General features: G+C 48.7%; 1 protein-coding gene across 1 annotated transcript in view; it reads left to right on the top strand.

The window, feature by feature from the left end:
• dph1 (diphthamide biosynthesis 1) overlaps positions 1–13,963 on the top strand; it is a gene marked incomplete at its 5' end in the record, with an annotated part of 649,238 nt that overhangs the window by 617,044 nt on the left and 18,231 nt on the right. Inside the window, 2 exons of the mRNA XM_078422395.1 lie at positions 4,410–4,488; positions 11,627–11,758. Of these exons, the coding sequence (XP_078278521.1) occupies positions 4,410–4,488; positions 11,627–11,758 (211 nt within the window). The remainder of the gene's footprint in view (positions 1–4,409; positions 4,489–11,626; positions 11,759–13,963) is intronic.

Below are 13,963 nucleotides of genomic sequence, written 5' to 3'. Positions count from 1 at the left end.
GTGACAATGATTAGTGGTTATATGGTTATGTAGTGCCCTTAACATGGTCTAACCGGCCAAGGTGCTTCTCTCGACCTCAACCAGACAAAATCGGATACTGGGCCTGTTATTTTCCAATTTCCCCTTCTCCTTTATGCGCATTGTAATCATGTATTGTCTTTCCGCTGACCGGAACCGCACGCAACAAAAGATTTTCACTGTACCTCGGTGCACGTGACAATAAACTAAACTCAACTCAACTCAATCCCCACCCTGGTGAGAGCACATTTCTCTCACTATCTCCTACCCACCCCCCACCCTCCCTCCTCCTTTCTCCATCATACACTTATCACTCTCATTCCCCTATTATCCCCTCTTTCCGCCCTTATCCCACCCTTTCACTTTACAGTTCACTCCTCCTCTAATCTGTTACTCTTTTATCTCCTTTTCACTTCTAACCTTTGTCATTTACAGCACCCATCTGCCAAACACCCCCTCACCTGCATCCACCTGTTACCGAAGAAGGGTTCGGACCCGAAACTTCACCTATTCTTTTTCTCCAGAGACGCTGCCTGACCCGCTGAGTTACCCCAGCATTTTGTGCCTATCCACCTAGATGTTGCCAGGCTTTGTCCTGTCCCGCCTCTTTTTTTCCAGCTTTCTCCCCCTTACGTCGTTAAGTCAGAAGAAAGGTCGCACCAGAAATGTCGCCTGGGCATTCCCTCTCCAGCTGCTGCCTGACATGCTGAGTTCCCCCCAGCTCTTTTTACGCTGTGCCCAAGATTCCAGCATCTGCAGTTCCTTGTGCCTCTGTGCCTCTGTTTGTTCAACAGATTGCTGAAGGCTTAATCAAAGACATGTCTTCAGAGGATCTTAAAGGAGGGGACAGGGCATGGAAGGCATAGGGACCGAATGCCAGTGATTCTAGGTCCTGGTTAGCTGAAGGCATGGCTGTATCTGAATGGGAAAATAGGGGGCCGGGGATGCACAAGAGATAGAAATTGGGGCAGTGTTTCCCTGGCACAGCTGGTAGAGCGGCTGCCTCTCAGCTCCAGTGATTTGAGTTCAATCCTGGCCCTCTGATATTGGTTTATTATTGCCCATGTGTACTGACAGACAGTTATATACTTTGATCTGCCTACTGACAGTGGGGAATACGCTGTTATTGAGTCCAGTGGTACATGCTTTCAAGCTTCTGTATCCTCTGCCCGACGAGAGAGGGGAGAAGATTGACCCTGTTGGCTGCTCTCCCGAGGCAGCGTGAAGTATGAAGGGAGTTGATGGGGTGGGGAGGCTGGTGTGCATGTTGGGCCACAACTCTGCAATTTCTCACGGTCTTGGGAGAGCAGTTGCCATACCGAGCTGTGACGCATCCCGATAGGATGTTTTCTGTAGTGCGTCTCTAGAAGCTATAAGGGCTGTTAGAGACATGCCAAATATCCTTCAACTTCTGAGGAGCGAGAGGTATTGGTGTGCTTCCCAGGTGGAGTCGTCCACGTGGAACTTGTACTTCCTTTCTGTGACCGCGTGGGTTTCCTCTGGGTGCTCCAGTTTCTTCCCATGCCCTTGGGCCGGTACATTAATTGGAGGCTGTCTAAAGTTGAGTGGTAGAATGTGTGGAGTTGATGGTAAAGTAGAGAGAACTAAGGTAGAAAGAAAATTAGTTGGTGAATGAGATTGCTCTGTGAGCTGGCATGAGCTTGATGGGCTGAATGTCCTCCTGTGTCTTCAGTGAATATGGACTAAGACGGGGTGGGGATGCCTGATTCTCTCATGGCAGGAAGAGGTCACAAGGGTCTCTGAACGATGTGGTGCATTTCAGCGATGCTTCCACATGAAGAAATTACTGACATTAATATCCCCAAGTGAAAGGTTCCCACAATAAGCCAGAGGCCTCGGGCCTGTGCTAAATTATCTGCTCTTCATGCTTGAGGTGGAGAGGTCTGGAGGGGTCCTTCTGGAAGTCCCGGATCCTGATGGCAATCATTTTCCCCTTGCTGAAGTGTGTGTGGGATTGCTTGCGATGCCCGAACAGTGGATTAACACCTACGACACGTGGAACAGCCAGCCGGTTGTTGAACCGCGGCCCCTGCCAGGCCTTGAGGCAAAGGAGGGGAGGGAGTATGCAGAATCAAAGTATAAAAGGCAAAGAATTGTCTCACAAACGGACGGGCGCCGCGTGAGACGGACGGTGCCCGAGGGAGAACACGTGACTTAGGCTGTGACCCCGTCACAAACAACCTGTGCCAACAGCTCCCGTAAATACCGTCAGCTAACCCACCCACAGCAAGAGAACACAACTCTGGATGATAAAGGCCACAGCCCTCGGGGGGGAAAACGCGGGATATCGCGTGCTTGCTCCATGTCCAGCAGCTCTGCAGCCAGTGAGTATAAAATATTCAGGAGCTGCCTTCTCACAAGGTTGTAGCGCTAAAAATGATTTACTGCCTGATTACAGTCGGCACCATTAAGTTAGCCTCTGAAAAGATTCGGCGACTGCAGGGAGATGGTTGATTCGTGACCATTTCAGCAGCCCGACTCCCTGTTTCACGATCGCCTTCTGCCCCCATCTGGGGCAGGTGGACAACTTTGTAGCCTCTGCCCCTGGGCAGCACAGTGGTGCAGCGGTAGAGTTGCTGCCTCACGGTGCCAGAGAGCCAGGTTCCATCCTGACTGCGGGCGCTGCCTTTGCGGAGTTTGTACGTTCTCCATGTGACTGTGTGGCTTTTCTCCGGGTGCACCGGGTTCCTCCCACACGACCCATACGGTCACAGGCAGAACATACAAACTCGGCAAACACATGCAAGTTTGTGGGTTAATTGGCATCTGTAACTTGCCCCTAGTGTGTAAGATGCGAAAGTGGGATAACACACTAGTGGGATGTGTACTAGTGTACCAGTGATCGATGGTCGGCGTGGACTCAGTGAGCCAAAGAACTTGCTTCCACGCTGCATCTCTAAGCTCTGAGCGTGCACGACTTGACAACTCAGTCCATCGAGGTCAATTGTAGAACAAGTTTAGTCAAACGAGGCCAGCCAAAGCCTGTGTTCCCAGTGTACGATACTGCATCTCAGTAAGAAATAACGTTTTCTGCTTTTCCATTCTGCTGTTTTATCATGAAACATTTCATACGTTCCAATTACTTGAAAGTGCACACGCAGGTTCAGGAGGTAAGGAATGGAGCGATATGTTCATAAGGTCATAAGTGATAGGAGCAGAATTAGGCCATTCGGCCCATCAAGTCTATTCCATCATTCAATCATGGCTAATCTATCTCTCCCTCCGAACCCCATTCTCCTGCCTTCTCCCCATAACCCCTGACACCCGTACTAATCAAGAATCTATCAATCTTGGCCTTAAAAATATCCATTGACTTGGCCTCAACAGCCTTCTGTGGCAATGAATTCCACGGATTCATCACCCTCCGACTAAAAGGAGTTTGTACTGGGTTGAGGTACAGTGACTGTCAACCACATTCTTTCCACCAGCCCCCCCCCCCCCCCCTCCAGTCCCAAACATTCCCAAGACCCTGCCCTCCTCTCGTGCCGGCTTCACCAGATACCCCCACAATTCACCCACCAGGGGTGACCATGCCTTCAGCTGCCAAGGCCCAAACTCTGGAATCTTCCCTTCAACTAATCTGTCTCCTCTCTCAACAAATTCCACCCACCCTGCCTCCAGGATCAAAAGTTTGGATACCAATCCTTACGCCTCCTCAGAGTCAATTTTAGTTTATTAAAAAACCCGAACATCTTGGGACATTTTGCAACATTGAAACTCCCACAAAAATGCAGAGTGTTATTGGAGTTAATTTCTTAAAGTGATTAAAGGCCGATTTGTTCTTTTGTTAGATCATAGGACATAGCACAGCACAGGAACAGGCCCTTTGCCCCACATGTCCATATAGAACATGATGCCAAGATTAACCTGCACGTGATCCAAATCCCTCCATTCACAGCACATCCATGTCCCTCTCTAAAAGCCTCCTAAATGCCACCATCGTATCCGAGTCCACCATCGCACCTGGGAGCGCATTCCAGGATAAGGTGCCATGTTGGGGCAGTGCCAGGTAGATGTCAATAGCTACAAGTAGGTTCCCAAAGGATGGGAAATTGGTAAATTACAGGTGGCGTTCAGAGGTCTTGGCACCAACCACCCTCTGTGTAAAAAAAGCCTGCTCTGCACATTTTCTTTAAACTTTGCCCCTCTCACTTTAAAGCCATGCCCTCTAGTCTTTGATAATTCCACCCTGGGGAAACGCTTCTGTCTACCCTATCTACGCCACGAATAATTTTATATACTTCTATCATGTTGGAATGTTTAATTGTGTCAAAGGTACTCTTTGAATGAAAGTTGTTGTTTGCTGTTTGAATGTATCACTGTTCTGCTGACAAGTTGTTCATCGATGTGGATTTGTGTGCTTCCTCCAGGTGGGTCCAGGTTGCCTGTCCAAGACTCTCCATCGACTGGGGACAAGCTTTTTCCAAACCGCTGCTCACACCATACGAGGTAGGCGCCCAGCTAATGAATAGGAAATCATTGCCTCTCGGGCTGGTGGAAACAGAAATCATTAGAGTTTTCAAACGGGAGATGGATCGTCACTTTGGGGTGGCACAGCTGTAGAGGTGCTGCCTCAGCCCCGGAGACCGGAGTTCAATCCTCACCTCCGATGTTATTTGTGTGGAGTTTGCACGTTCTCCCGGTTTCCTCTCGCATCCCAAAGACGTGTGGGTTTGTAGGTGAATTGGCCTCTGCAAATTGGCCCCAGTGTGCAGGGAGTGAATGTGAAAGTGGGATAACATAGACCAAGTGCGCACAGGTTAATGCAGATTCGGTGGGTTGTAGTGCCTGTTTCCATGCTGCGTCTGTCAACAATCACAACTCCAGTGAAAATAATGGGCATAGTTACCGGGAAAGAGCAGCGCCTTTAATGGAGCTGACAGAATTGCTCGACAAAGAAGCAGCACAGATTCCCCGGGACAAGCAGCATCTCTGGAGAGAAGGATTGGGAGACATTTTGGGTCGAGACCCTTCTTCAGACTGAAGACTGAAGAAAGGTCTCAACCTGAAACGTCACCCATTCCTTCTCTCCAGAGATACAGCCTGTCCCGCTGAGTTACTCCAGCTTCTTGTGTCCATCTTCAGTTCCTTCCTACATCATCATCACAGATTCAATCGGCTGAATGTCGTCCACAATTCCTTGTGTTTAGTTTACTTTGGAGATCCAGCGCGGAAACATGATCTTCGGCCCACCGAGTCCATGCCGACCAGCGATCCCCGCACATTGACACTATCCTACACACGCTAGGGACAATTTACATTTGCACCAAACCAATTAGCCTACAAACCTGTAGGTCTTTGGAGTGTGGGAGGAAGCCGAAGATCTCGGAGAAAACCCACGATGTCACGGGGAGAACGTACAAACTCTGCACAGACAGCATCCGTAGTCGGGATCGAACCCGGGTCTCTGCCGCTGAAGGCTCTGTAAGGCAGCAACACTACCACTGCGCCACCGTGCCAGTGTGGGAATTCACTTTGGAATTTGCAGGTTGTGTCAATGAGATGGCGTTGGACTAGAGCACAGGTGAGGTCACAGACACGGGGAGACCCTTTTGTGTTGTGAAGGTATCGGGAACTTAGCCAGATCACCAATCTGAGACATCTTGTGAGAGTGAAGAATATCAATAGAGTCTTATAGCTCAGTCCTTCTGTGTGCACCGGGCTTTCAAACCACAATGACAAGAGGCATATAATCAATCAGCAGCTGCTGCTTATTCCAGGAAGGATTCATTTCAAGGTGGGAGTCAGATTCAGCTCCATTGCTTTAACCATGCAGCTACTCACAATCCATAACTGCGATTTGGCCTTGTGAACCAAATGTCATAGTTGCAAGTTTGTTGGTGATATAAAGTAACAGGGATTGTTGAGTTAGGTGGAAGATGTAAAGAGGCTTCAAAGGGATAATGTCAAGCGAAGTGAGAGGGCAAGTATGTGGCAGATGGAACACTAAATGGGAAATCATAAGGTCATCACCTTTGATGTGTCAAACTTAAAGAACAGAGTGTTTTTAAATGGTGAGAGAGCAGGTGGATTCATGTTCACAGCAGCCTGGGCATGATCAATACACAAGTCACTCAAAGTTAACATAAAGGTGCAACAAGCAGTGAGGAAGGCAAATGGCCTATTTGCCTTTATTATGAGGGGATTTGAACCGTGGTAAGTAAGTCTTACCGCTGTTAGCAGTGGCGTATCTAGGGTATGGCAGGTATGGCACGTGTTCTGGGCGCCACTTGAAGGGGGCGCCAGAGAGCAGTTTCTATTAAAGTCAGACAAGCCATCCTGGGACAGTGATAACAGAATGGGGCTGTAGGCATTCTCATCCCAAACACCCGCACCATGAGGCTGGTCATAGTCGCCCGTAACACTGCTTCGGGAATCCCAGAGCCGCATGCTGGTCCTTGGTTAGCTCGGACATTTGAACGAGTCGGCGGTCACCCTCGCCAGTTATTACATGCAAAATGTATTTCGTTTATGGAGGCTGATGTGAATAGATGTAGTGGGCCTCCAGGTCGAAGGCGTGTGTAATTGGACCATGAACACAGATTGGCGCGGCGGATGGAAACCATCTCCGCCCGCCTTTGTTGTGGCTAAGGTCCCTGCTTCACAAACTCGCCGTCAAAACCCTCTGCTGACGCGGTGGCCCCATTCTCTCCGAACAGCAAGCCAACTCTCCCAGGAACCCTTCCTCCACACAGGCTGAGGCGGTTAGCCGGGTGTCAGATGTTTGGGCAAGGGCGCAATTTCAGTGCTTGCCATAGGTGCTATTTTCCGTAGATACACCTCTGGCTGTTAGTCATAGAATCATAAAGAGACGTACCGCACGAAAACAGGCCCTTCAGCCCACTGAGTCCCTGCAGACCATCAACCACCCATTTACACCAATCCTATATCAATTATTGTATAGGGCCTTGATGAGATGGAAAATAGAACATTGTGTAAAGTTTGATTTCCATACCGAAGGATGGATGTACTTGCCATGAAATTAGTGCAGCAAAGATTCACCAGACTTGTTCCTGGGAAGACAGGCTTTCAGCATGCAGAGAAATGGAATAGACCAGGCCTGTGTTCGCTACAGTTCAAGAACCAGTCGAGCGAGGTCTTTTATAACATATATAATTGTTACATACATACTATGAACATGGCCCACCCCTGCATGGCCCACTCCTGCATGGCCCACCCCTGCATGGCCCACCCCTGCATGGCCCACTCCTGCATAGTCCACCCCTGCATGGCCCACCCCTGCATGGCCCACCCCTGCACGGCCCACCCCTGCACGGCCCACCCCTGCAGGGCCCACCCCTGCACGGTCCACCCCTGCACGGTCCACCCCTGCACGGTCCACTCCTGCATGGCCCACCCCTGCATGGCCCACCCCTGCACGGCCCACCCCTGCACGGCCCACCCCTGCACGGTCCACCCCTGCACGGTCCACCCCTGCACGGCCCACCCCTGCATGGTCCACCCCTGCATGGCCCACTCCTGCATGGCCCACCCCTGCATGGCCCACTCCTGCATGGCCCACCCCTGCATGGCCCACCCCTGCATGGTCCACCCCTGCATGGCCCACCCCTGCAAGGCCCACCCCTGCATGGTCCACTCCTGCGCTTATTTCTTATGACCACATCCCCGTCTGCCGTAATGGCCCCGTGGTCATTGCCAGCAACCATCTGCCATCACTCCATCCAAGTGACCAAGAGGGTACAGATCATTGACCAAATCTTAAGAACGCACACTCACCTTCACTCACTCACTCACACTCACTCACTCACTCACTCACTCACTCACACTTCCACGTATTCAACTCCATTGTCCCCTACCTCCACCCCTGTGTGTGAGCAAAGAAGGAACTGTGGTCTTCTCTGTGCTATTTCCCTGCATGCTCTCTTGAGGCTTTTGAGATTAAAAGAGGTAACATATAAAAACATGAAAGGGTGACGAGCTTGTATCAACCCTGACATTCCCACAAGGGATGCTACTCCTCCAACATCAGCCCAGAGTCTCCATGTATTAAATACATTTATCTAAGACACTGTTGCAAGTTTACCTGCGAGACAAATCAGCAGGAGGCAAGTTTTTCCTTGTTTGAACAAGCCCATCTATTACTTGAAAAAACAAATCAGAAGGAAGATCAGTACTGCTTTGGTGTGGGATGAGTCTTTGTGGGATCTTGCTGTGTGCAGTTTGTCTGCTGGATAGCTACATTGCATGACTAACTGCTGAGGTAAAAGATCACTCATGATGTTGATGAATGGCAGAACTGGCACTCAGGGCTGTATAGCCCACCCCTGCACCCATTTCCTTCGACCTCATCCCTGTCTCCCTTAAAGCCTCTGTGCTCATCGTGCTCCATGGGTTGTGAAGTTGTTTGTGAAGTTGTTTGACCATGGATGGAACTACAAGCCGTGCCGAGGTAACAAACAGGTCTCGTCTTTGCGGGCATCCTTAAGTTGGTTTTATTCATCAGTCGGAAAGTGCACAAAATCACTCGGTGTGATAACTATACCTCCAGGGCGTCGTAATGTAGAGCATCAAAAGCACACAAAGCTGTTAGAACAATTACCAGAAGTGGAGAAAGAGGGAAAACTAGTTCTGCTGTTCGTAGGGACAAGCGTATGTACGTACGTTGGAGTTTTGAATTTCATAATACAATGGGAGCTTGTTCATGTGTAGGGTCGTCGATAAGTCAGGCATTTGTAAGCTGAACAGCATCTATAGGAATAAAGCACTAGCAGTCTCGGGCGATATCTTGGCCATGGAACCAGGAGTGATCTCCTCGGACCATGCCCGCCAACACTCCCAGAACTGTTCTTCCCTTTAAAGCAAGGCTTCACGGCCATGGAAATAAGGCAACCATCAGTGAGAATAGCAAAGCACGGCATTCAGAAGTTCTGTGATGAAGACAACATGGATACGCCCGGCTCCTTTCACCACTCCACCTCGTGGACCTTGAACGAGCGACTGCTGTGTTCACTTGTACCCGGCCCAAATGATGAAAAGAGCAGCGTCTTGAGTTGGAGATTATGATCGGGAAGGGACATTGAGAGCTCCCTGTCAATCCATGTTGCCCATTGAGTTTGGGCACATTGCTAGCCACGATGGCCACTCCCCCCAGCCAATTGGAACGCAAACACGCACCGCCATCCCTGATCCTTGCCTGTTGATCAAACATCTCTTTATTTTCCCTACGTACAACAAAAAAATGGAAAGTAGTAGAAAAAAATGGAGGCACAAGAGACTGTAGATGCTGAAATATTTATCCAAACATATCAAGTGCTGGAGGAACTCAGACGGTCAGGCAGCATCTGTGGAGGGAAAAATATATAATTTTTAAACACAACCTTTTAATTGGCCCTCTGATTTGTTTTGCCAAGTGGTTAATCTGGTTCTGGGTGTTTGTCAGGCCTGGTCTGAGGAGATCATTCCCAGTTCTTAGGCCAAGATGCAGCCTGAGGCCTCCATCGTTGCCATGGTGACCAGAGTACTGCCAATGCAGGCCTCTTGCGGACAGTAGTACAAGGGCAAGAGCAGGTGAGAATGTGTTGTGGCATTTTACACAGGGATACCATGAGGGAATGAAATATATGTTTTGTTTTTTAAAAAGTCACCGGGAGACTAACAAATGCCAACAAGAGATCGAGTGCCATACTGCTTCATGATATCAATCAGCAAACAGAGCATCGATTGACAAATAATATGGAGGGATGTAACACCGTTGTGATTTGTAACAAACAATTGATAATTAAGCTTTAATCGCACAAATAGAGGAAATTAAATAAAAAGATTAATTGTATCATTATTCAGCAGAAGGCTATCTGTGAAAGAGATTCGGCAGGAATCCAGGTACATTCATTATATCTATTGCCTGCACTGCTTAAAAAATAAAGGTCAAACAGGAAGTCTTGATCCAGTCAGATAAGCATCACAAATCCTTAGTACCATTAGTTCACAACATCTCTCAAAACGCTCCCAGTCCTCATCTGGTAACTGAGACAGAGAGAGCAGCAGGAACCAAAGATAGTTTAGAGATACAGCGAGGATACAGGTCCTTCGGCCCACCAAATCCGCGCCGACCAGCGATCCCTGCACACTAACACTATCCTACACACACTCGGGACAATTTACGATTAGACCATGCCAATTAACCTGCAAACCTGTAAGTCTTTGGAGCGTGGGAAGGAAACCGGAGATCTCGGAGAAAACCCACGCAGGTCACAGGGAGAACATACAAGCTCCGTACAGGCACGGTAGCGCAGCGGTAGAGTTGCTGCTTTACAGCGAATGCAGCGCCGGAGACTCAGGTTCGATCCTGACTACGGGTGCTGCACTGTAAGGAGTTTGTACGTCCTCCCCGTGACCTGCGTGGGTTTTCTCCGAGATCTTCGGTTTCCTCCCACACTCCAAAGACGTACAGGTATGTAGGTTAATTGACTGGGTAAATGTAAAAAATTGTCCCTAGTGGGTGTAGGATAGTGTTAATGTGCAGGGATCGCTGGACGGCGCGGACTTGGTGGGCCGAAAAGGCCTGTTTCCGCGCTGTATATATATGATATGATATGATATGATACCCGCAGTCAGGATCAAACCCGGGTGTCTGGCACTGTAGGGCAGCAGCTCTACCGCTGCGCCACCGTGCTGCCCGTCTCACCAGGACAAGTTTCACCAGGACAGAGGTGTGGTTCACTGTTTGGTGAAGCCCACTTGAGGCAGTTACATTTGGCACAAGACTGACACAGGCGGGTGCTTTGGATTCCGTGCTACTGCCACATGCGTTGGGCCTGCTGGGAAACACCGTTCATAGAAGCTCACAAACAGGTGCCCATTTATAGGGACAGAAGGAACAGCAAATGGTAGAATTCTGAGTATAAAGAAAGATCCCATCCCAAACATCGCCTGTCCATTCCCTCCACAGATGCTGAGTTACTCCAGTGCTTTCTGCTTTGGAATCTGGTATTGGTTTATTGATTGATTGATTGATTGAAAAATACAGCACAGAATCAGGCCCTTTGGCCCACCATCAATCACCCAATCACACTCGTTCTACACCGATCAGCCAAAATATTATGACCACTGACAGACGAAGTGAATAACATTGATTATCTTGTAACAATGGCACCTGTCAAGGGATGGGATATACTGTATGTCATCCCACTTTTGCATCCACTCCCTGCACACCAGGGGAAATTTACATTGGCCAATTAACCTACAAACCCATACATCTTTGGGATGTAGGAGGAAACTGGAGGAAACCCACGTTCTCATCAGGAGAACATGCAAACTCCGCACAGACAGCACCTGAGGTCGGGATGGGACCAGACTCTCTGCAACAGGTAGCACATCTACCAGCTGTACTATTGTGCTGCCCTGTGTACTGGGATAAAGTCAAACATTTAGTTTTGCGCGCTATCCAGACAGATCACACCATAAGTTGGTGCAATCATATCATACACTGCACAGGTAGGCTGGGTCTGAGGATCAGATGGACTATCAAGTGGTGGCAAGCGAGTGTGATCTTTGAATTTTTTTTTGACCACGTGCATTCCCTGGTGACCTGACCTCACTGTGTTCTGGGGTTCTCGCTCTGTCTTAGGCAGCTGTGGCTCTCAAGAAGGTCGAGTGGCAGCAGCAGTACCCCATGGATTTTTACGCCAACCAGTCGCTCGGTCCGTGGACCGTCAACCACGAAACCCACCAACCCGCCGGGAGGATGAGGAAAACGCAGGTAGGTCAAGGTGGTGGCTCATACATTACCCCTGGTGCTGATGGGTGGGTCTGAGCAGAGGGAGTTTAATTCAGATCAGTGTGAGGCCTTGTGACTGTAAAGTTAATGTGAGAACCAGCCTCAATGGTCCCTTGTTTTGCCATGTGTGCACAGCACAGTGAAATTCTTTTGCACAACCCACAAAATGAAGTCGCCATATTTTGGCGCTCCATACGGGTTGGACCTTCATGCTGAACAGTCGGGCCCTGGGAAGTGTTGTAGAGCAGAGGGATTCAGGAGTGCAACTACATAGAGTCAAAGAGAGTCATTCAGTATGGAAACAGGCCCTTCAGCCCAACATGCCCACACCAACCAATATGTCCCAGCTACACTAGTCCCACCTGCCTGCTTTTAGCCCCTATTCCTCTAAACCTGTCCTATCCATGTGCCTGTCCAGATTTTTTGTTAAACATTGCAATACCACCCGTCTCAACTACCTCCTCCAGCAGCTTGTTCACCCACCACCCTCTGTGTGAAAAGGTTACCCCTCAGATTCCTATTAGATCTTTCCCCCCTCACCTAAAACCCTTGCCCTCTGGTTCGCGATTCCCCTGCTCTGGGCTAGAGACTCTGGGCAAGAGACTCTGTGCATCTACCCGATCTATGCCTCTATGATTAATTGTATTCATTTCTGGATGAGTCCGATTGTGGAAGGTTGTGGAGCTGGGAAATATTCCTCAGCTGGGAAGGAACAGGGGATGGGATGCTGTACAGTGATGTTAGAATTACTACTGGACTTTCTCCCCGACTTAGCACCATGTTGGGGAACAACGTGGTGGCAACCCGGGTTCGATCCTGAACTCTGGTGCTGTCTGTGTGGAGTTTGCACGTTCTCCCTATGACCACTTGTGCTCCGGTTTTCTCCCACATCCCAAAAACATGGGGTTCATTGAACTCTGTAAAATTGCCCCGAGTGTGTCGGGAGCGGATACAAAAGTGGAATAACATAGAACTAGTGGGAACGGGTGATCAGTGGTCGGCATGGACTCGGTCGGGCCGAAGGGCCTGATTCCATGCTGTATCTTTCAAGCAATTCAAGCAGCCCCTCTAAAGGCAGCTGCCCAGAATGACATACAGAAATAGGGAGGACATTTGGGAAGAAAAGAATTAGGAAACAAACGGAACTGTGTGTACTGACATTTACCACAGATCAGGCTATTTAATCATCGCTATGTGAAATAATGCAATGAAACACATGCTCTGAGCTTCAGTAATAGATCTGCAGTCAAGAGGACTTCCATAAATAAGCAATTATCATCCATTAGATTCAGGTACAGGCACAAAGCCCATCAGACTGTTGCCTGATATCCATTACATTGTTGCAGTGTTCTTTAGATAACTGTAAAATAACGTTATTCATTGTCGCAGCAAGCAGTTTGGAATTAAATGAACTAAGCAGAAATCATTTTCAAATATTTTATTTAGCTCCAATAATAAGCACAAAGCGATGAGTCGAATGAGCTGTGCTCCGAGATTATACTGTGGTACTTGGTAACAATTCATTAACAGCCTTGGCCACTGCGGTGATTGGGTTTTTGGGCATATTTTTAAATTAGATCAGGGGCTGAGAGAATGGAAGGACCAGACTAATATTTGTATTCCTCCAGAGGCTTCTCGCATGATGTTTCCCATTAGGAACAAGCTATTTAATCTCGATTACAAGCTGATCAGGACTGTAGCCTCATTCTCTCAATGGATACACGTGCTCAGTGAAATTGTATCAATCTCAGTCTTTATAAAAATAAACTCCACTCACAACCGTGCGAGGATCAAAGTTTCAGCTTTTCACAAGCCCCCCCTTTAAAAATTATTTCCTGACTACAATGTTAAAACTACAATGGAGGTAAGATCACTTTCAAGATAAACTGTTCTCTTCAAGATGAAAATCTTTGGGAGTCAGCTCTCCTTTTTGTTTTAGAGATACAGCGCGGAAACAGGCCCTTCGGCCCACCGAGTCCGCGCTGCCCAGCGATCCCAGCACATTAACACTATCCTACACACACTAGGGACAATTTTTACATTTACCCAGTCATTTAACCTACATACCTGTACGTCTTTGGAGTGTGGGAGGAAACCGAAGATCTCGGAGAAAACCCACGCAGGTCACGGGGAGAACGTACAAACTCCGTACAGATCGGCGCCCGTAGTCAGGATCGAACCTGAGTC

Source organism: Rhinoraja longicauda, chromosome 26, assembly GCF_053455715.1.
Source record: "Rhinoraja longicauda isolate Sanriku21f chromosome 26, sRhiLon1.1, whole genome shotgun sequence".
NCBI lineage: Eukaryota > Metazoa > Chordata > Chondrichthyes > Rajiformes > Arhynchobatidae > Rhinoraja > Rhinoraja longicauda.
Note: the sequence above shows the minus strand (reverse complement) of the source record. Positions and strands in the feature narration are given on the sequence as shown.